The sequence below is a fragment of the Pieris rapae genome, chromosome 16 (genome assembly GCF_905147795.1).
Source record: "Pieris rapae chromosome 16, ilPieRapa1.1, whole genome shotgun sequence".
In the NCBI taxonomy this organism is placed as follows: Eukaryota; Metazoa; Arthropoda; class Insecta; order Lepidoptera; family Pieridae; genus Pieris; species Pieris rapae.
In genome coordinates, this window is record NC_059524.1 from 5808831 (window position 1) to 5831068 (window position 22238).

Here is a 22238-nt window from a genome sequence, read left to right on the forward strand (position 1 = left end):
AACTTGAAGAGTATTCGGTGCATATCACAGATTATTATCATTGGCTTTTATTTCTGGCTAAATTAAAGTTTATAAGTTTTCATACTTCACTGGTATTCGTTCTTAATGCTTATGGAAAAAAACCCAAAAAAATATTAACTAATATCCTATAGTCCTAGCATATCATACAAGCCCATTCTATGATATGCATATTATATTTTTTTATATAGGTACATATATATATTTTTGTAAACTTTCTCTTGTATTATTTCAAGTAAAGGCTATGAAATTGAAGGCGGTAACAGACCAAACAACAAACTTGAAGATGTTGTACATAAAAGTTACATTAAAATATAAATAGAATATGATAGAATGGGGTACGGTAACATAAAGCAGCGGTAGCTTAAATAAACATACGATTTCAAAAATTTGTGTATTTAAATCGAATGTGACTTGTGTTTGTGGAGCTATTTCTGTTTAACAGCCATACTGAATCTGAAATAACACCTACAATGGACATACATTTATTCACCAGGGATAAGGTGTCCCCATAAATAGGGGGATTGAATCGATAATTTTGTAAAGGTCTATGTATAATTGAAGATGGCTTTAGTGGCTTAAGCGTGACCTTCATCGCAGAGGTAGTAATAAACGGAATTTTCTTTCGATATGCAAAAGCACTTGCTGCTAGGGGAAGGTAAACGTCAGAAAACCGGGAACTCTAAAACCTAAAAATTGATGGCAATACACAGATCACCTACTTGTGAATAAAATAAAATCGATATAAGCATGCAAACAAAGACCAAGACTTATTTACCAAGGACCAAGAATTATTATTTTTTAATCAAAGTCAAAGATTTATATACTCTGTGACACTATATTTGTTTTTATACTGACAGACAGGTGACTTGCGAATTTGTCGTTAGACTCAATACACTTAGTAAATTTGACGAAGCGCCATAACACACACCTAAAATCACGAATTATTGTGCTTATTATATCAATATTCTTATCAATTTATTGATATTGAGTCCACTGGAAATTAAATTTATATTTTTGTAAAATTTAAATTTGCACAACAAAAACATCATAAATTATAGATATAATGTACCTATAATCTGTATGTAAACAAACCAAAATAATACACAACTTCGTCCACGCAGCCACATAAAAGCTCCGAGCCGATCCGATGCATATTCATTCATACAGACAGATATAAAAAGTGAGCTGCTGTCGATCGTTAATTAAAACTTTAATTGATTTTATCAGATAGCATACACAATGTCGACTGACTAAAGTGAATTTATTAAATACAAGTGGTGTCTAACTTGTACTCGGGAACTTTAATTAATATTTTTTCAAACAAGTTTTTATTTAATTAGAACTGTTTTAATGTATCTATCCCTAACATATAATAAGTTTTATATAGTATAATAAATATTTTGCTAGGTTTCAATTTATTGACTCGGTATTACAAAATACTACTTAGGTTTCTTAATAAGCTTGTTCAATGAAAACAGTTGTTATAACAAATGAACGATAGACACAACAACATATACACAAAACGTCACGTTAAAGTTGTTATAACTTTAAATGGGAGGCTTAAAGTTTAAATAAGTACAATTATAAAGCGGTAGCGAACACGTCTCGGCCCGATGACTGGCAGAATCTTCCAAATTGCTTCTATCACATTAATATTGGATTCTGGGGACTACCTATTTAATTTAAAACACAAAAAGACTCCCCACATCCGCTTTATTAAAAAACTGTCGATTTGGGAATCTAGTTAGTTGTCATTGTAGGATTTGTTACAGCTGTCATTGTTTCACTGATGACTGGTGGAAATTTTTTATCGCTCATAGATTTATCGGCTGACTTTGAACTCTGTTACTTGTGGTATTGTAAATATCAAGTATTATATTCGACATTAAATTAATTATATTATAATGATTAAGAAGATTCATAATGGAATTTACTTTTTTTATTATTGAAATATTGACCTGCTTAAATAAAACGTAAACAGTATAGATATATCATTTTACTATTAAATATTTTTAAACTCATAACTGTTTCAATAAATATTTGAATATTATTTATAATTATTATTTATTGTATGCTAGGATAAAAGTATTGAATTTTATATAAATTTTATATAAAATTCAATACTAAAACACTACACAAAACATATTATTTATTTAAACATCGGCAATTTATGTTATCCAGTTAATGCTTGTAATAACACTGTACTGATAAATAAATATTATGTTTATAATAGCTGTAGCTTACTAAACCAATCGTAGATACGATTAAATTATAACATGTAACACAATACAATATAGCATCTATGTTGCCAATGAAAACAAATGTACTAATTCACAAACAAAGGATTATAACTTACAAAGTGTAGGTTCAATTAGCGAATGTGGGAGGCTTCGCGGGGCGCGCGCCATCTAGCGGGCGACACCTCCCGCCGCCCACCGGCGTCTCGGCCGCGGCCGGGCACATGTCACTTATGAATATGAGGCGTTATGATTATGAAATATGCCCCGCCCTGAATATTGAATATAGAGGAGGGAGAGCTCGGAACGCGTGCGAATGGGCGAAGTTTGATTTATGAGCCGGGGCCGGCCCCGCCTCCCTGTCATAACCGTGTACCTGGTGCGCGCGCGCGCGGCCGCCGCCCGCCGCTCGGCTCAGTCCCGCGTCAGATGGCGAGAGGAGCGCCCGGCTGTTCGTCCGTGCCGCACTCTAAGTGACCCGGCCGCGAGTGAGCCCTGTGACCGCCTGACGGCCTGCCATGCGCCGGCTGTGACCCGCCAGCCCCAGCGCGCTAGCCATGCCGCGCGTCAAGCCTGCCTGCGTCCGCCGCGTCTCCATCGGTACTTACTTCTTCACTATCACCAAACACCCCACACAAGGACTGTGAAGCCTCCGCAAGGAGCACTTATCGTGTTACCATTCCATAAGTTTTGTTTATTGATATGATTCAGTTTGCAACGATTAAATTTGGCATCCATCAAAAAGTGCGCAAAAAATTTCGGCTCTTGCGTGGTGAGTAAACAGTGTAGTGAAATGTTGAGATTGTTGTCAATATCGAGATGTAGGGACCTGTCAGTAGGTAGGTATAATCAAACACAAATATAAAAGTGATTTAAAACGACCTATCGTTAATATTAATTTCTAAATTAATATTTTGTTATAAAAACATAATTATTAAAGTTTGCAATTCTTACCATAAACAAAACGCAAATTATGTATCTATTAAATTGCAATCTAAAAATTATTTTTGTGTTTAAAATTGGCATTAGTAGTAAATATTAAATTTCTCAAGAGAAAGTTAATTTTGTTAAAAATAATTAAATTTTATGCCAATAGTTTTCGGTATCAGATTATGTTAGTTGTTTTTAATCGCTCGCATTTTAGTGCTTTATTTTATTCGCTTGCGGGTTGTAGCATAGGGTTGAAAGTGTAATTTTTCTCACAATACGAAAAAGCTCTCTTGAATTGTAGCTATTCAAATAGCGCTGCTTCAAAATCTTTTGTTTTCGAAATAAATGGCTAAAAATAACCACTTGTGAATGCTTTCTTTTTTTCACAATAGCCAGTTATATTTTTGAATCTAAACCAAAATGATTTTAATTCGCGTCGTAATTTTCATTGCCTTGAGTTTTCATATTCAACTTATAAAGCATTTTAATAACATATTATGAATGTTATAACAAATTATAATGTATTTATGCGCTAAGGTTAAACAATTAAAATATGATAATACTGTAATTGTTATAAAATAATGTCGGAAATAATATTTTGATACTTGATAGAAAGATTGGATTTAACAAGAAGTAAAAAAATAGCTTAAAAAGTTGCTCTGTAATATTAAATTGTAGATTATAAAAACATAATAAATCTATAGATATTACTTAAGATTTCCAATATTAGGGTGTGTCATATAAAATGTTGTTAAAAACGAACTCTCTGTATACGGTTTAAGATCTGTATTCAAATGTCACAACAGAATATATCACTTTTTGATAAAAGCCTTAAGTGGCTGTATATTAGACGAATGACGGGCCGTCAAAACTTATCAGCTTCATACACTCATTTTTATGGACACTATAAAATATTTAGTGAGTTTTATCAATAAATGCATAACCATATTGAAAAATTTACCGAATATAAAATTAAAAAATCTACTTTACTATCCGGTTCTATGTGGTATTTACTAAAACTGAAATATTGATACATATTGCGTCCATTTACCTTGAATGATGAATAATTATTACTTTTGAATAAATTATTGACTTTCTGTAAGTGGATTAATTACCTTTGAGATTCAAATAGTTTCAATATTCAAATCGGTTTTAATAAATTGCGGCCGATATCTGTCTAGAGAAATTGAATTTTGATTTAAAGTAGTCTATTTTTTGTGTTCGGATGATGTTTGATTTCCGGTTTCCACAGTAGTGTAACTTAAAATACGATACATATGTAATAGCTATCTATGAATCAAAATATGTTATCACTTGACAAAACTTGCGGTTACGAGATAAATACAGCTATCTGTAATCTTCCTTATAAAAAAGATGTTCATTGTTCATCAAGCCTATACAAATGCATGTTTTTTTGTAGTACATATAAAGAAAAATAAAAAACAAGATATGTTTCTTAAATCAAATGGTAAGTTTAATATTATTTTATTCAGAACTAATTCACGGAGATGGTTTTTTAAAAAAAAATAGGAAAACATAGCATAAAATATAGTAATCAGATGAAATAAAATTGTAATTATTAATAGTGGTAATTATTACCATTAATAATTAAAAATTTACTTGGTTTTCTTTTTAAATATATGCATAAAGGCTATTATTGAAATAATAACAATACTAGAAACTTTTGAGATTAAATTTTTTATCTTACAATATTGTGTACCAGTCCCAAAACAAAATTTAAAAACTACCAAACAAAGAAACAGGAAACATTCTTACTTAAAATTCAGTAGCTCATAATTGTTACAATATTTATACTCATTTAGGCAGCTTTAGTGTCGGTTACTTTGAGGTGTCCGCTTTTTCTATTTCTTCGAAACGGCAATCGCTGCCACCTTTGAATCTCGAAATTGCGACAAATAACTAATCCGTCTAACAATACCAACTATCTATGAGACATTTAAGCTCTAACCGCAAGCTTAGACCGGATTATTATGAATGCTTTGTCGCGGTGTTCACTTTTCCTTTGCAATGTAAACATTCATTAAGTGCCGACTCTTAAAAGAAGTGTAACTGCGGTGAAATAGTAAACGATTTTTAGGGCTGTAGAACTTTAGTTAGTTATAAACTTAGAAAAAGTGTTGATCCATTACTTAGTTTTTAATATGTATAAGACATACAACCTTAAAGTTATAGATTCGAAACAAAATATTTAATGGTTTGTTGGAAGCTGGTCACCAATTTCACTTAATATCTTGCAGTCCATTCAGTGGGTTTTGAAAAAAAAAATACTTTGAATTTATTAATATGGCTAATTCCTACAGTTGATTCGACTGATCCTAAACGCTTTTTTCAAAATTGGCTTTTCTTTGTGAAATTGATTATTTCTAGAGTAATTCATCAAACGGAATTAGAATCTGTGGCTTTCAGACAGAATTTGTTAGTTTTTTTATTATATTTAGGCTAAGAAATGAAAATACTTAAATGTTTAGGATTTCACATTCAAAGCTTTATAAAAGAATCACACATTGTCTTTCTTATATATATACATATACCTATCTAAACCTGGTAAATAATTTACATTAAATTATATTGTTTTTATAAGATTATTAAGTTTACTTCTCTTTCTACAGGAAGTCAATCCGTGAAAAAAAAAGTCTGGTCACTTTTTAGGCAAAAGACCACTAGTTCACTGAGCCTTTTGATTGATTACCGTGTCAATTTGTTTTATTATGTTTATGGCTAAATAATTTTTATATCAATGACGTGTAGCGGTCTCCTTTTCACATAAAAAATGCCAGTCGGAAAACCTTATATTAAAATACTTTCTAACACAAATTTATCAACGTTATATCGCAGCGAGTATTAAAACTACCTGTTGTGAAAGTTGAAAAATCAAAAAGATAAGCAAATTACATGTTTTTAATAACCCGATGAATTTCCATAACTTTATGTAAATATGCTTTACTAGTTAGTAGTAGTCATGTAATTAAGATATATATAAACAGATATATGATAATTGTATATAAAGGACTCCATAGATAAGAATTTACAAATTTTAAAATAAATCGAGGATCGTGGATTCGTTTGATTTCCGGTAAATATTCAGATTGAAAGCTTAATCAACGTTATAATTGTGTCTGCCAGCCGCTTAATTTTTGTTTTTAAACCCTTATAAACCGTTTCATGAAATTGTATAGGTATAACTAAACATTGCCGTGTGCATGAATAGTTAAGAATTAATATTCAATTGTATTAATTAATAGAATTTTTAATAAATTATAGATAAGTTTATTTTATAAATGTGGAAATTTTCAATTTATAAAACCTATTATTTGAATAATAACAATAGATGATTAGTGATACTCAAAGTTCAAGTAGATCACTATCATTGAATATAATACAGATATAATTAACAAAACAAATTTTGAGCATTATACTTTCACGCAGATTTGAACACATGTGTAAAATCGAATATTTAAGGTAATAAGAATAAGTTTAAAAAAAAATTAGGATGTGATAATGAGAGCTGCACGTGTACAAAAATTATATTATTATTATTATTATTTTATTATTTAACCTTAAACTGAATTGGACTGGAGCAGTGTTGGCCTAGTAGCTTCTGCGTGCGACTCTCATACCTGAGGTCGTAGGTTCGATCCCGGGCTGTGCACCAATGGACTATCTTTCTACATGCACATTTAACATTTGCTCGAACGGTGAAGGAAAACATCGTGAGGAAACCGACATGTCTTAGACCCAGAAAGTCGACGGGTATCAGGCACTGGAGGCTGATCACCTACTTGCCTATAAGATTTAAATTGATCATGAAACAGATTCAAAAATCTGAGGCCAAGACCTAAAGAGGTTGTAGCGCCACTGATTTTTTTAAAACTGAATTAAATTATGTATAAATCGAAAGGCTAAGTGAACAAGTGGACTTTTAATAAGCGATCTCTTCCAGGCAACCCGTACTAAAAGAGAGCTAAGTAACACAGATGTGCAAAAAAGGTGGAATTTTATTTATAACTATACAACTACATATAATGCGAAAGTTGTGTGACTTTAGTTAGATAAAATTCTCCTAAATAAAAAAGTTATTTAAATTAAATATAAAAAAAAAGATATTGCGCTATGAGCGTATTTGTAACTAAAAATTCCAAAAATACATAGTTTTCATTGTATTTTCGAATGAATATATGCGTGCCAAAAATATACAATTTGGTATCACAAAAACGACGCAAATATTTTTGATGTAATCGCTAATGGAACGCAAATGCATCGTATTGCTTGTAATATTCCTATCGCTCGTAAGTCACCAGTCAAATCACGCTACAATATATTAAAAGAGAACTTTAACCCAAAAACAAAGCAAATTAATTATTTTTATTTTGAATAGACGGGCAGGGCGCTCATCTTACGTTAATCGATTACGCCCATGGACACTCTAAAAGCCAGAAGGCTCGCGATTGGGTTGCCGGTTTTTTAATAATCGGTACGCTCTTTTCTTTAAGGTTCTAAAGTTAAGTTACTTGGGAAATACTTAACTGGGCAGCTGGTTTTAAATAGTGGCGATGCGCGTTCAAAAATTCTGCCTTGAATAACGAAAGTTTATCTAAAAAGTTTATTGTATTTCAAAAAACACCGTTTTTATAAGTGTTTGTAATATCATAGGACGACGAATCATAGACTACAGAGAATGCTGCTCGTAATTGCGTTAATTTATCTTTATAAATACGGATTGTTCTAATCCATTCGTTTTTCATTGTTTAATCTATTGTAAAGCTGATGACCCGAATACAACTCTATTATAAGCATTTAATTAATGATAATAATTGAATAACTACCTACAACTATGGACACATACTTATACTTTATAATGAAGTATCTAATCAGAATGTTAACTTCAATTTAGTTAATTTTAAGCTATGACGTGTCAACCTTCTAATATATAATCAATGTGTTAATTGACTGGGTAAAAAATGTATTTTAAAAATTATATTATACAGATATCTCGCTTGTTTTCCAAAGTAAAGACAGGGACCCCTGATTAAGACTTGCTCTGGTCATTTCATAAAACAATCCTTTTTCGTTTTCTTTAAACTTTCCTCTTCCTACTCCATTATAAAAATATAAAATATTTTTTTCTATTGTGTGAGTAAGTCAGATTTGTACTATGAACACATAACAAAATAAGGACCAAAGTCAGTAAAATTCGTTAACTATACTGTACATTAATAGTCCTTCCGTTAGTTTATAAATCTGGCATGAACTTAAAGAAAATTCGCGATACCACTTTTAGAATTTTCTATTATCAAATTATAAAAACCTATACTAAGAACTTTCATTAAACATTTATTTTCTAAATCAAATTATGCAATTAAATTCTAAAAATCGATTTACAAAAGCTCTTTATAATAACACTTACTAATTTTGTTATTTTAAATAATAACATTGTATTAATGATCTTATTATCTCGTTATAAAAACATATGTATAAAATAATCCGTCTACAGCATAATAATCGCATGGAACAGAAAAAAAAATTGCCACTTTGTTAATTTCTCGTTGAGCACACTTTTACATACCTATGTAATGCGTTAAGTTCGCTAAAAGTCAATTTCTAAATATAAGTCAGTATATTATTTAACAATTTGTATTAAATTTTAAATAATTTAATAAAGTAATTTATGATTACGACTCACGCAATAAAACTGTTGTCACATAAAGACGTCATAATAGGTAGTCTTCTAATGAGATCGGCGCTAAGTATGGTTCAAATAAATATTTTACATTTGTTTTTTGACTACCAGTAGTTTATTAAAACATTTTCAATAATTTCGTTTTGTATCATAAATTTATAAGTATACACGCTAAACTTTTTAGGTATGACTTATGTACCTTATTTCTATATTTATTTATATATAGGCACATTGGAACATGCGAATATTACGACAGTTTCATAATTTAGTTTAAAAATACTAATTGTAATAATTTATCACGCCCCACCACTTTGTGGAACCAGCTGCCCACTGAAGTATTACCGAACCAATTCAACTTAGGGTCCTTCAAGAAAGAGCGTACCAATTCTTAAAAGGCCGGCAACGCACTCGCGAGCCCTCTGGCACTGAGAAAGTCCATGGGCGGCGGTATCACTTAACATTCGGTGAGCCTCCTGCCCTTTTGTTTATTGTTCTATAAAAAAATATTATAAGTATGTTATTGTTCTATAAAAAAATACAACCAAATAACCTTTATAAGGAACCTGGTATATTGAATATGAAACTCTCTAGTTTTTGATTCAAGAAATATATTTCGCCGCTTCTCACTGTTGCCCTGATAATCTCGTACGCCACTTCAGTAAAGTTTTGCATTATCCCTGACGATACCTACAATGTTATTTACATAATATTATTCCTCCTGCTTTTTGCTTAAATTGTGACTCGACCAATGACAGAAATGCTCTCGGGCACGAAATAAAACAATCGTTTGATACAGCATCATAGTTAAAAATATAAATAAATTCGTATATTTTATGATTCAATTGATAAGAGTGCATCAGAATGGTAATGCTTATTATTAGATCAAAAGTGTCGCAATTACAAATCGAATCTGTACAAGATAGGTAAATTGCAACTTGGTACTAACATAAACCAATCTAGATAAAACTTATTAGTCTAATGAACAAGTAATTAATGAACTTTACGCAAATAAAGTATTTTTATCTCAATTTTTGCTATTCTACAAGAGATGGATTGTCAACGATAAATCTTAAGACTATTTTATGTATTGTTTATTTGCCACGTAACTGAATTTATTGATTGGAATACATCATTTATATATTATACCAATACAAACAATTTTATGAATATTTTATTGTTACAGGTGAAAGTTCGGGGTCATGTTCTGAAGAAGAAATTAACAATGTTTTGCCTGAAGACCTCCGAGATCGCCCTGAAACGCACATGTGCCCCAGATGTCAGGAGCAATTCGAAAATTTTAACGATTTCTTGTATCACAAACGACTTTGCGATGAAAAAGCAATTCAAATGGGTGAAGAGAGAATGCACTCAGATCCTGAAGACATGGTTGTGTCTGGGGACGAAGAAATGGATAGCCCCAACAAACGATTAGAGCAAGTAAGAAGGCATCGTCAGGATGCTGAAAATAATAATAGTCTAGAAGATGGGGAAGCCGAAGTACCTGAAGCTGATGTTCCTCCTGTTGGATTACCATTTTCGGTAGCAGGGCATGTGACACTAGAAGCACTTCAAAATACGAAGGTTGCCGTAGCACAGTTTGCTGCAACAGCAATGGCCAATAACGCCAACAATGAAGCTGCTTTACATGAGCTGGCAGTATTACAGAGTACGTTGTTCACATTGCAGCATCAGCAAGTGTTTCAACTTCAATTAATAAGACAGTTGCAAAATCAATTATCATTAACGAGGAGAAAAGATGATCAACCACCAAGTCCATCGCCGGTTGAACAAGAAGCGACCGCTCCATCGACTCCGGTTCGATCACCATCACCGCCTCGTCCGCCACGGGAGCCATCTCCTGCTGCACCAACTCCTCCCAGTAGCCAAAGCTTGCCATCGACCCACTCGCATATCACACCTAAAATTGAACCGATTTCCATCCCGAAACCGCCAACCGCATCTCCACCTATGATGTCACATCCACCCTACAGCTCCATTTCGTCATCATTAGCTTCTTGTATTATCACGAATAATGATCCTCCACCGTCCCTTAATGAACCAAATACACTTGAAATGCTACAGAAGCGAGCGCAAGAAGTACTTGACAATGCATCACAAGGCTTATTAGCAAATAATTTAGCCGACGAACTGGCATTTAGAAAATCTGGCAAAATGTCACCCTATGATGGAAAAAGTGGAGGTAGAAATGAACCGTTTTTCAAACACAGATGCAGATATTGTGGAAAAGTTTTTGGAAGTGACTCTGCACTCCAAATACACATACGGTCTCATACAGGCGAGCGACCTTTTAAATGTAATGTTTGTGGATCAAGATTCACAACAAAAGGAAACCTTAAAGTCCACTTTCAAAGGCATACATCTAAGTTTCCACACGTAAAAATGAACCCGAACCCAGTGCCAGAACACTTAGACAAATACCACCCTCCACTACTTGCACAACTATCTCCGGGGCCAATTCCAGGGATGCCCCCACATCCTCTTCAGTTTCCACCTGGCGCACCAGCTCCATTTCCGCCAAGCTTGCCATTATACAGACCAACGCATCATGATTTACTTCCTCCTCGCCCACTCGGCGACAAGACACTAACACCACACCCATTATTTACAATGAGAGAAGAGCAAGATGCACCTGCAGATTTAAGCAAACCTTCTGCACCCAGCCCATCAAGATTAACATCTGAGATGTTTAAGTCTGAACCACAAGACGATGAGAGCCAACGCGATTCTAGTTTTGAAGAAACTGACCGAATATCACCTAAGCGAGAGCCAGAGGAGAATGAACCCGTACATGACGCAGAACAAGATCGATATCCTTCCACTTCACCCTACGATGACTGCAGTATGGACTCGAAGTATAGTAATGAAGACCAAATCGGAAGAGAGAGCCCTCACGTGAAGCCGGATCCTGATCAACCGGAAAATCTTTCAAGTAAGAATCGGTCGATAACTGGACCAATTTCAATAGCAACGGGACTTCGTACTTTTCCAAGTTTTCCATTATTTCCTCATTCCCCTCCTAGCAGTATCTCCTCGGATTGTCACAATCCATTTCACAACTTTACTCAGACGGTCGTTGAACCAGACCTTACTAGAGATCCTATGTTATATAATTCACTTCTCCCTAGACCGGGCAGCAATGATAACTCATGGGAAAGTTTAATTGAAATAACGAAAACTTCAGAAACATCCAAGTTACAGCAATTAGTTGACAATATTGACAATAAGGTGTCTGATCCAAATGAATGTATTGTGTGTCATCGTGTTCTTTCTTGTAAAAGTGCTTTGCAAATGCACTACCGAACTCACACCGGTGAGAGACCATTTCGTTGTAAATTATGTGGTCGAGCATTTACTACTAAAGGAAATCTTAAAACCCATATGGGTGTCCACCGCATTAAACCTCCTTCTCAAATTTTACACCAATGTCCTGTTTGCCATAGAAGGTTTCCTGATCCGAATATTCTCCATCAACACATTCGAACACACACAGGCGACCGTTACAGTACCCCTTTCGATCAATTAGTGATTCGCGACGTAGCCGACAATCAATCAGTAAGCAATAATGACTCTGAATATGGCCCTTTCTTTTCTATTCCAACCCCAACCTTTCCAACACCGTCCACTCCCGGCGACCGTTGGGCGGACTCCCGCGGAACCGACGATGAGAGCGGCCGTGACGAGCGCGAGCTTCCTACTCGGGAGTTCGACGATGAATCTGATAATGTAAAGGATCGTCGAACTTCGCCGCTCTCCGTCTGCGCCCCGGCGTCCGAATGCGAAATGAAAACCATCACCACAACGGCTTCCCTCCCATCGGCGACAGGTTCGGAGAGCGGGCGGAGTGCGCGAGCTTCACCGCCATCACCGTCCCCGCCGCCGTCGGCGCTGTCTACGCCGCCAGGGCTGCCGCACCATTCACCGCTGCCCTCGCCGCCTACGCCCCTGGCTGCACTGGGTGCCCTCGGCGGATCGCCCTTCAGCCCGCTCGGACTCGCGTTCCCTCCCGCAGGTATGCGAATGCGGGATCTTAAATAATCGATCATAAGTCCGCCCCGGTCGTCCATTTCCTCTTCCACATGAATCCTTATACTTATTACCTACCACCTAACTTACCGGGTGCTCCAGGGCGAGATGAAAATACGTTAAAATGTAATGAAACATTATTTATATTTTTAAACTATGTGATAACTTTAATCTGTCAAATAAAACCTACTTATTTGTACGCAGTGCGTGGAAACACAACGTGTACCATCTGCTACAAAACCTTTGCGTGCAACTCAGCACTCGAGATACACTACCGAAGTCACACTAAGGAGCGACCTTTCAAATGCACCGTCTGTGACAGAGGCTTCTCTACTAAGGTGAGTTGAAATATTTGTGTAGTAGTGATTTACGATATTTACTTAATAAATAAACTATTTCCGAACGCACCGGCATGTTTTCCCGCAATCCAGTTACATTATTGCGTTAGATGAATAAATCGTATTATTAAAACTAAATTCCTTATTTCTAATCGTATAAACTGCGATCGAGTATCTTTGGCTCGTTGCCAGTTCATACTTTATTGTTACACAAATAGCGACACATATCTACGCGTTTACGAGGTTTCCTACAATTTTCACAACATACAAATACCTTATTGCTTTCGAAAACAAGCGTTATTGTCGGCGACTTAATTGAAATATTAGAATTGATAACGGGGTTAATGTTGAGATAGGTACAGTACATAAGATAGTCGGTTTACCAAAAAGCAACGCAGTGTTGGTGTTCGAAACTGCATACTCCGGTTTCATTTCATCCAAGTTTCAGCGCATTAATTTTGCACGCTGTAATTACAAGTCTCTAGTCGACGCCTCTGCAGTCTGCTCGCATAAGTTTCGGTCGTTACTCGTTGTCTTCCTCTAGCGCCCAGACTTGCTGAGTAATTGACGATCAACTTTACTATGTCGTGGGCCTGTTTAATCTGATTTATCACACCACATACTTTCACAAACTGTTTCACACGTGTTTAAAATATTAGGCATTAACGCCAAAAGGCAAAACCCAATAATCAAAACAAAGTCATCTGAAAGTTGATCCAACGATGCATCAATTTTATTATCTTTTTACACACGTTAATAAGAATTAAATATCTGACTTCGTTCGTCATGTATAATTGCCGTGAATACCATAAAAGAGCATCATTACGATCTATTTATGTTAGGCAAGAAATGAACATTGACTTTCGCGGATTTAGCAGCGTGCCATGTTCACTTGACGCGCTCAGATATGCAACACTTGCTTTACATTAAAGCGCCATTCTCTATACATCACCTTTCTATTGTTATTATCCCGGTTCCAAGTATCGTGGTTTCTACGCTAAAGGATACAGTTAAAACTTATTAAGGCAGCTCACGTTACACAAATATATTATAACTATTAATAAACATTTGTATGTTTGTATTTCACATTCTTATACAACAATTATTTTTAACATTTAGAACAAAATTTAAATCTACAAATAAATCAAAAATTCCTTATTGATAACAACTAAGGCTCCGGTCATATGTAATTATTGTTATCGTAAATATTGATATAATTAATACAGCATTTAAGGCAACGCAGGGGATATTTTTACGTTTATGGCAAATCAAGTTTTATAATCAGTTCGGCCAATATTTTAAGCAAAGGTGGGCTTGCGGAGAGTCGTCGCCACAGAAACTGATAAGTCATAAAAACAACGTCACGAAAAACGATCGGAATATTAATTCATGTCGTAAAATATTTATTACTTATAAATCCTTGAGCCTTTACCTACGCTTCTCGTCATAAAAAGATTATTTATGCGTGACAAAATAACATTTTTCGATATGTTTCCCCGAGTGGCCATGCGGGAGTTATCAATAAAATATGCCTAGATTTTTACGACGGCGCCGCAATTTCATTTGTAATGCTTTTATTCTCTATTATTTGGAATTGATTGTCTTTATAAATCAATTATAACTATTCATTAATATCTAAAATAACTTATTAAAAATATTTAGGGCGAAAATAGTATTTTTTATTTACTATACAAAATTAGAATTGACTTCTAAATTGTAGTCATAAACATTTTAAACCCTTTCTTAGTACGTACTGACATCAATATAAGACATTTTATCGAGATACAAATAATACACGAATAATATACGAATAATTTAGGGTCAAATAACTATGATTTTGTTTGCGTTTCCATACAATTGTGTTTACGGGCATTCAGCCATTCCATACGGTCATCGTGACTTTTTACGTGATCTTTTGAAACATTGGAACTTCATGTAGATATTAATTATTAAATTGCTTTTCACGGATGTTGGTTACGATGTCTTAATACTAATGTTAAACGCTCAATTACAAGGGTCTTATCATAATTATGCAATATATAATGTATTTAAATGTCGTTAATGGACTGTAAAAAAGAATGGTTTAAGTGTGAAATGTTTTAACTAGGTATTACTAATAATGCATTATTGGCGTGATTAATGTCAAAACTGAAGTGGAATTCTAGTATAATTACCATTTGACAAGAGGGCAAAGTGCGTTACATATTACATAAAATTGATAACAGAAAATAATAGAAAGAAAATACTAAAAACTTAAGCCTATTTACTGTACGATTATGTAGTGAATCTATAATATTCATTATTGCTAGAAATATGATTTCCTAATATTATTCATAAGCGGAAAAATTGACTAGTTACACCGGGGTAATTTCATTTATTGACAACTCTACTATTAGTTTGAAAACCTAATAACGTAATAAATTCTGAGGCAATTGCCAATAGATGTTGTTAATATGACAACATAGATACTAATCATAATATCGGATGTGTTATCTGTAACGGGATATGGCAGCCTGTGACCACGATTGCTGAAAATCACTGGAACCGTTAAGCTACGTAAATAATGAATAAGTCGTATGCGTAAATAATCATGTTATCAATCCTAACACATTTTCTAAAAATATTTCAGTTGTAAATTAAGAATAGTTAAATACTTTGTAACAACATAGAAATTTTACATTATTTGATAACGAAAATTGCTGTAGGTAAATGTTTTTAATAATTAAAATATGTAATTGCAATTATTGAACTTGTATAAAGCAATGCTACATAGGTAACTAATTATAATGAAAAATATCCTTTTTATATTTATATTCATTTTAAACTGTATGCTCCCATTAAAAATCAGCTTTACGGAGATGAGCCCATTTTAAGTTGGGGTTTGAAGTTTCTGTATTTTTTCTACAAAATGCTTCGTTTAATTCTAAATACTTGAATATCATTGGATTTTAAAATAAACGTCAATATAAAAGAACAATTATTTTGTTAATTATGTGCGACAGAACCTAACCTAGTTCTAAAACAAAAGTTATTTATTGTATTGTGATATTTAAATAGAGGTCCTATCACATTCAAAACCTAACCTTACTCTGTTATGAATAGCAAGGATTTGAAAAACGCGAACATTTAACACCTTAAACATGCCTAGTTTTCATTAGTAGTAAAGTATTGGAAATATTTGTACCGGAGCAATGTGAATGTCAGATCAGTTGTTCAAGTATCGGGTACAAGCGAAACCTTATCTTCTAGTTGCCTGCTTACAAGCACATTTAAAATTACAATAAGTGTCGCCAACACCACTGTCTGCCGATGAAAGTTCGCGCGGACTATGTATCGATTATTCTGATCAGTTTATTGACTCCAAATAGCATTAGATTTAAAACATTTCTATTTCTTATAAGACTAAATGCGTAGGGCGCCATCTGTTGTTGAATAGCAGCATTTAAAGCTTTAGAACTAACTATCAATATGCACCGATTTCTTTTACCTTCAAATATGATATGTTTACATACAGACATCTATTGTAAACTGAGAAATCACTGATTTTAAAATTATTTAATACATGTAACAACAGAATCGAAAATATTAATTTGTCAGGAGTTCCGGAAAATAATAATATTTTCTGATAGTTATCAAGAAACATATTTCTTATCTCAATTTGACATTGATTAATTTATTAACTCTGCAATATAAATAAAGTTCTCAACGATGCATACGAATTGCCTAATTAATAACTACTAAATTACCAAAGTACGCGACCTCTATTATAAATTCAAAATTGAAGTCTGTATTTCCATTAAAAATAAAGCAGTTATACAATACAGCGTACATACTATACGGGTTTAGGTGTTAATAGATATAAATAAAACGGTACATTCATCTCTATCCTTTAACGGGTGAATTTTTAAATTCCTTCAAATGTCAAATTTGTCGTTTCTATGCTCTGTGGTTCTTCGTTATGAGACAAACAATTATATAATATACGAATTATATAGATAAATTAGGTTGTCGTATAATATAAATTTACGACGAACGGTAACGTCTATCTGTACTCCTTTATTATAAAAACTTTATCAGTTCAGTCAGTATTAATGCTATAAAGAAAAGAGATCAAGGCGTAAGTTAAAATAGTGTCAAAAACTGATTTGGTTTTATGCATATACCGGATACCTAGAGTTGAAACTGCTTTAAAGAATTTGCCGGTGCGTTTTTTATATGAATCAGTCGCAATCGAATTTTATACTACTCTCCGATTTCTTTTTTTAATGTTATTCGGATGCCAATCCGAGGAGATATTTTTGTTATTTTTTTGAAAGTAAAATTATTGCCAATGTTTACAATTTTGAATGTAGTTTTTAAATACTGTGTACTTTAAAAATATACCCAGATATGTTTTTGCTTTTGAATCTGTCTCTCTTTAACTTTGTAAATAAATATGTTTCCTGTGTAATTCTCCCATTGATAAATTAGTATAACCCTTTAATCCTGTGTGTGCGTGTGTGTAAATTTGCGTGTATTTGTGGTTCCAGAGCAGTGGCGGTTGCCAATGCGGCAGGCGCGCACGTGCCCCACGCCCGCCACACGCCACTGCTTTGGACCTCTGGAACGCCTTCGTCTATCCGGTATGAAAGAGTGACGCCTGAGCGTGTACTCGGCAGGGTATCTATGAACACGACGCTAATCCCATATACTTTTGATTTAATTATCTAAGACTTTGTGTAAAATTAGAATAAAAGTAGCCTATGAAAAGAGATTTGTAAATTAATCCGATTAACAGTTTATACATAAAAAAATACATTTTAATTCTGTTTAGCGTTGGCTCAATGCTTCTATAAATCTATTTAAGCGATAACCTAGCAATGCAAAATTTGTTACAAAATCTGATAAAAATCGAAGGAAAATCAAATTAGCGTCGTCTTCATAGATATTCTGTTATTGCTTCCCTCAAATATTCATAACACAAGACATTGTATACTAAGACATTTTACTTACAGGGTAACATGAAGCAACATATGCTTACGCATAAAATACGGGATATGCCACCAAGTTTCGATAAGAATGGAAGTAACCCAGCGAGCAGTGAAGATGGGCGGGAACCAAGTCCCGAGAGGCGATCGTCACCCGATAAAATGGATCTGAAGCGGTCACCCCCAGTACATCCGCCACCACCCATGAATCACCCGCCCCCTATTGATATGCCACCTTTGCCAAAGAGACCTACAGGTAATAATATCGAAATGGCCAAAGTTGATATAGCACTAAATCTTCTTCATTATGAAATTAAAAAATAAGGAACAATAGTCCGTACTACAGCAATCTGACAACGATATTTTTTTTACAAATATAATATTATTATTATCGCTTTATATTTATAGATATCTTAATAATTTATTTATTTAATTTATTTAATAATTTTCACTCCGATATAATGTAGATTAGGTAAATTAGCCCATTGTTTTATTCCTACTTCGTAATAAGTCGTTTTTAGTAGAGCATAAATCAGTGCTTTAAAGTGTTATCGTTTCGTTCCAGTGCCAAGTGCGCCTGTACACCCGCCACTCTCAGCATCATCAAAGCATTTATGCGGAGTGTGTCGCAAGAATTTCTCGTCTTCGTCAGCTCTTCAAATTCACATGCGGACTCATACGGGCGACAAACCATTCCGCTGCGCAGTCTGCCAGAAAGCTTTTACTACAAAAGGAAATCTAAAGGTAACGTTTCTATTCCAATATAAGTATTTGATTGTTGAATAGTTATTGTGATATTTTAATACAGTTCTAAAATAAGTTAAAATTCTTACGTGTGGCCTTTTTAAAATGTGGTCCTAGCTTTGGTACTTGAACAGGTTTAAAGGTACAATATTTCCGAACGAAAAGACGATGGGATGCGGATACATTCTACAACTGTTCGTTTTTTATTTATTTATAAGGCACGCTTACTATATACCTAAAGAAGACAAAATAAACAAAACATTTTAAAATAAAGAAATGCTTAAATTATTCTTTGATCATTTATTTTATTTAAGTATTCTTACAGCTAATCACTAAACAATATTCAAACAATTACTTTACACACAAAAGCCATAACGGAATACACATTGAAACAGAAACATAAAGCACAGTTTTACAAAGCACAGTTCTAAGATTGATTAATTGATAGATTATATGAATTTAATATGAAGGAACAGACAAAGCCATTATTAGTAAAAGATACCTGAGTTTTTTTAATTTTTTATTCACATTAAATATATCGATTTGCTGGTAATTTATGTTGTAATCTGTAGGTATACAATACATAACCGAGTTTCGTAAATAGTTGGTCTTAGATCGAGGAATTTCGAGTGCTTGAGTTTGCCTTGTATTGTAATATCACAATAATAAAATTTGTATTTCGTTCAGGTTCACATGGGAACTCACATGTGGAGCGGAGGAGCATCACGACGCGGGCGTCGTATGTCGCTGGAGCTGCCACCACGGCCCTTGCACGAGCCCCATGATCTGCTGCGACGACCTGATCTATTCTACCCCTATCTCCCTGCGCCCTTTCTTAACGGCATGCAGCAAAAGGTAAGAAATATTACAATTCACTCGGCTATGGCACTGTTTGTTTGAAGTGTTTAAAATATTTTTCAACCCGTAAACCGTACATGCGAAACGTTCAGATAAAACGTTTACGTCACTGACGCACTCATGTGCACTATACTTATAGAGAAGAGTATATTTAGGAATTATAAAATCAAAGGAATATTTAAAATAATTTAGTCATTATTAATCCTAGATATTTAATGATTCTCAAATTCTCATAAGTGAATATTTTTTGCAGCTGAATGAAATATCGGTGATACAACAAAGCGCTGGGCAGAACGGAGTAGCCGGTAAGTTCCCGGGTCTCCTTGGCTTCGGTGCGTTTGGGGCTGGTCGACCAGGTGCAGCGTCACCGTTGGAAAGGCCGCCATCCTTGGAGAACGATGAACGTCAAGCTGCCATGAGGGAGTTAGCTGAACGCGGGCGGGAACTTGCTGAAAGACGGCAGATGCGCGAAGAGAGTGATCATTACAGATCTCCTGTCCACGCTCCGCCTACACCCGCGCAGCCTTCCTCCCCCGCGTCACATCATCCGCATCAACATCCTTTAGCCTCACTACCACCACCCGCTAGAACCGAAGGTCTCACCGTCTGAACCTCTAGATATCGATAAGGGGACTTTTCTCACTTCAGAGAGCATCACTGTTCCTTAAATCACAGACTACATTTGTAAATAAACGGTCTAAAAAGGTGCAAATAAGTGACGGATAGAAAACTGATGACAAAACGCAATACGACTTTATGGACAGTGGTGCGATCTGAGCTTAGCGTGATCCCATTGATCGTCGACGACCACATTCCAAAGACCGATAGCGGGCAAGTCACCAACGATCAAGTATTCTCAAATATGTACAAAGAAAAAGAGTACTCAAAGTGAAGGACTGATCTTAAATGTATTGTGTTAGCGTAAGACACGTAAGTGTATCGATGTATTTATAGTCGTTATTCCAAGTGTTATTACGCCTATAGTATTACTATAAGTATGCACGAGTACGGGCCGGGGGCAATGCGGGAGCAATCCCACTATATGTCATTACTCTGTGATAATGCACATGAAGAGGCTGTGTCTTTCGGACAGAAGTATGAAATCAGATATATTAGATGCAGTCGAATGTGCTTCAACATCAAAAGTAATTATAAATTATCCCAAAAATTAATTATTCATAAATCTATATCGTAAATTGTAAATAAAATGTATAATATTTAGTTTTGTAAGTAAAATAGTTAAATTACGTAAATTTATGCTATATCTATATAATTATGTAAGTGGAGTGCGCTATGCATGATTTTCTTTAAAACCACATTCCAATGTGAAGAGATTCTACTTTGTGTCACCAAAGATTCATCAGAGTTAAGGCGACAAAGAATCTCCTTTGGCAACGAAAATTTTATACTTGTAATGAACGAAATGTGAATACGACAATACAATTATTTAATAAAACACTTTATAACTAGGGTACTGTAGTTGGCACTACCACACAATTTAATAAAAATATTTTTTTAAAAACCCCACTTTGAAATAGACCGATCAAATGCTTGCTGGGTTTAAACGTATTATTATTATTTTAAAATTATCGTATTGTCGTATTCATGTGGTACAGGGGAATGTACTTACTTTACATTATTAACTTATTCTCGCTCTAAGTACTCAATATATTTACTATAATATTTAACTGTGGTAACAGAGGATAATGACATATTCATATCATGTAAATTAAAAAGTATTTGCATTTGAGGTCTACATAGATTTAAGTGATAGCTATATTTCTTTAGGATATTTCAACATATCTCTGTAAAAATATGTATTAGATATTCAGACTGTTTAAGTTCATTTCCAAAAATGCATTTCGATGTACCTAATCTGTTTTTTTCAAACTTAGATGTGTATAAATGTTCTACTAAATTATTTATATTGTCAAATCATGCATACACTCTTAGCGCCAAGTTCACCGATGTGTTCACGAACCGTTTTAATTAAACTGAATTAAGCCAATGAGAAAAGCGGGCCGTTAAAACGTCGATGAATTTGCGCCTTAGTATTAACGCTTGGGGGACGCTAGGTCTCAAGTTTAGTTGTCTAGATTAAATTCTCATAGCACCTACAATATAATTTTCATGTTGCGAATAGATATAGAGTAGTGTAGTCATGAATATGATGTGTCATGTCCATGTCAGTATAAACGATCAAGTGTAAATTATTAAATGTTTATGTAAATGTCCAGAAAGTATTCAAATTATTTAAAAAACAATTATTACACTTATTTTTCTTTTTTGTTCTCCTTTACCTTAATCCCGTTTTTGTTTCTTATATAAAATTTCTCAAATACAGAGTATATAAACAAAAAAGTTATTTTATAAAACTTGCGACAAATTTCTTTGTCGCCCC

At 34.1% G+C, this 22238-nt stretch overlaps 1 protein-coding gene across 5 annotated transcripts; it reads left to right on the top strand.

Annotated features, from left to right (window-relative positions):
* The first annotated feature begins 2455 nt into the window (after positions 1 to 2455).
* LOC110991408 (sal-like protein 3) lies at positions 2456 to 22224 on the top strand. 5 transcript variants are annotated; one of them, XM_045631676.1, is made up of 9 exons: positions 2886 to 3030; positions 10070 to 11836; positions 12731 to 12916; positions 13135 to 13268; positions 17798 to 17890; positions 18263 to 18491; positions 18801 to 18979; positions 19667 to 19834; positions 20091 to 22214. In XM_045631676.1, exons 1-9 carry the CDS (start codon positions 2961 to 2963, stop codon positions 20445 to 20447), a joined length of 3183 nt encoding a protein of 1060 aa, XP_045487632.1. In that variant the 5' UTR covers positions 2886 to 2960; the 3' UTR covers positions 20448 to 22214. The 5 variants fall into 5 exon arrangements, with proteins under 5 accessions (XP_022112446.2, XP_045487630.1, XP_045487631.1 ...); XM_022256754.2 differs by lacking the exon at positions 2886 to 3030 and adding an exon at positions 2456 to 2858 and having other exon boundaries at positions 10070 to 12916; positions 20091 to 22223; XM_045631674.1 differs by having other exon boundaries at positions 2881 to 3030; positions 10070 to 12916; positions 20091 to 22224.
* The last annotated feature ends 14 nt before the right edge of the window (positions 22225 to 22238 follow it).

Bases quoted from the DNA above. Each gene is read 5' to 3' on its own strand.
- LOC110991408 (XM_045631674.1), top strand. From the start codon at position 2,961: ATGATTCAGTTTGCAACGATTAAATTTGGCATCCATCAAAAAGTGCGC. The intron at 3,031-10,069 runs GTGAGTAAACAG...TTATTGTTACAG, and splicing joins AAAATTTCGGCTCTTGCGTG to GTGAAAGTTCGGGGTCATGT. The intron at 17,891-18,262 runs GTATGAAAGAGT...TTTTACTTACAG, and splicing joins GGAACGCCTTCGTCTATCCG to GGTAACATGAAGCAACATAT.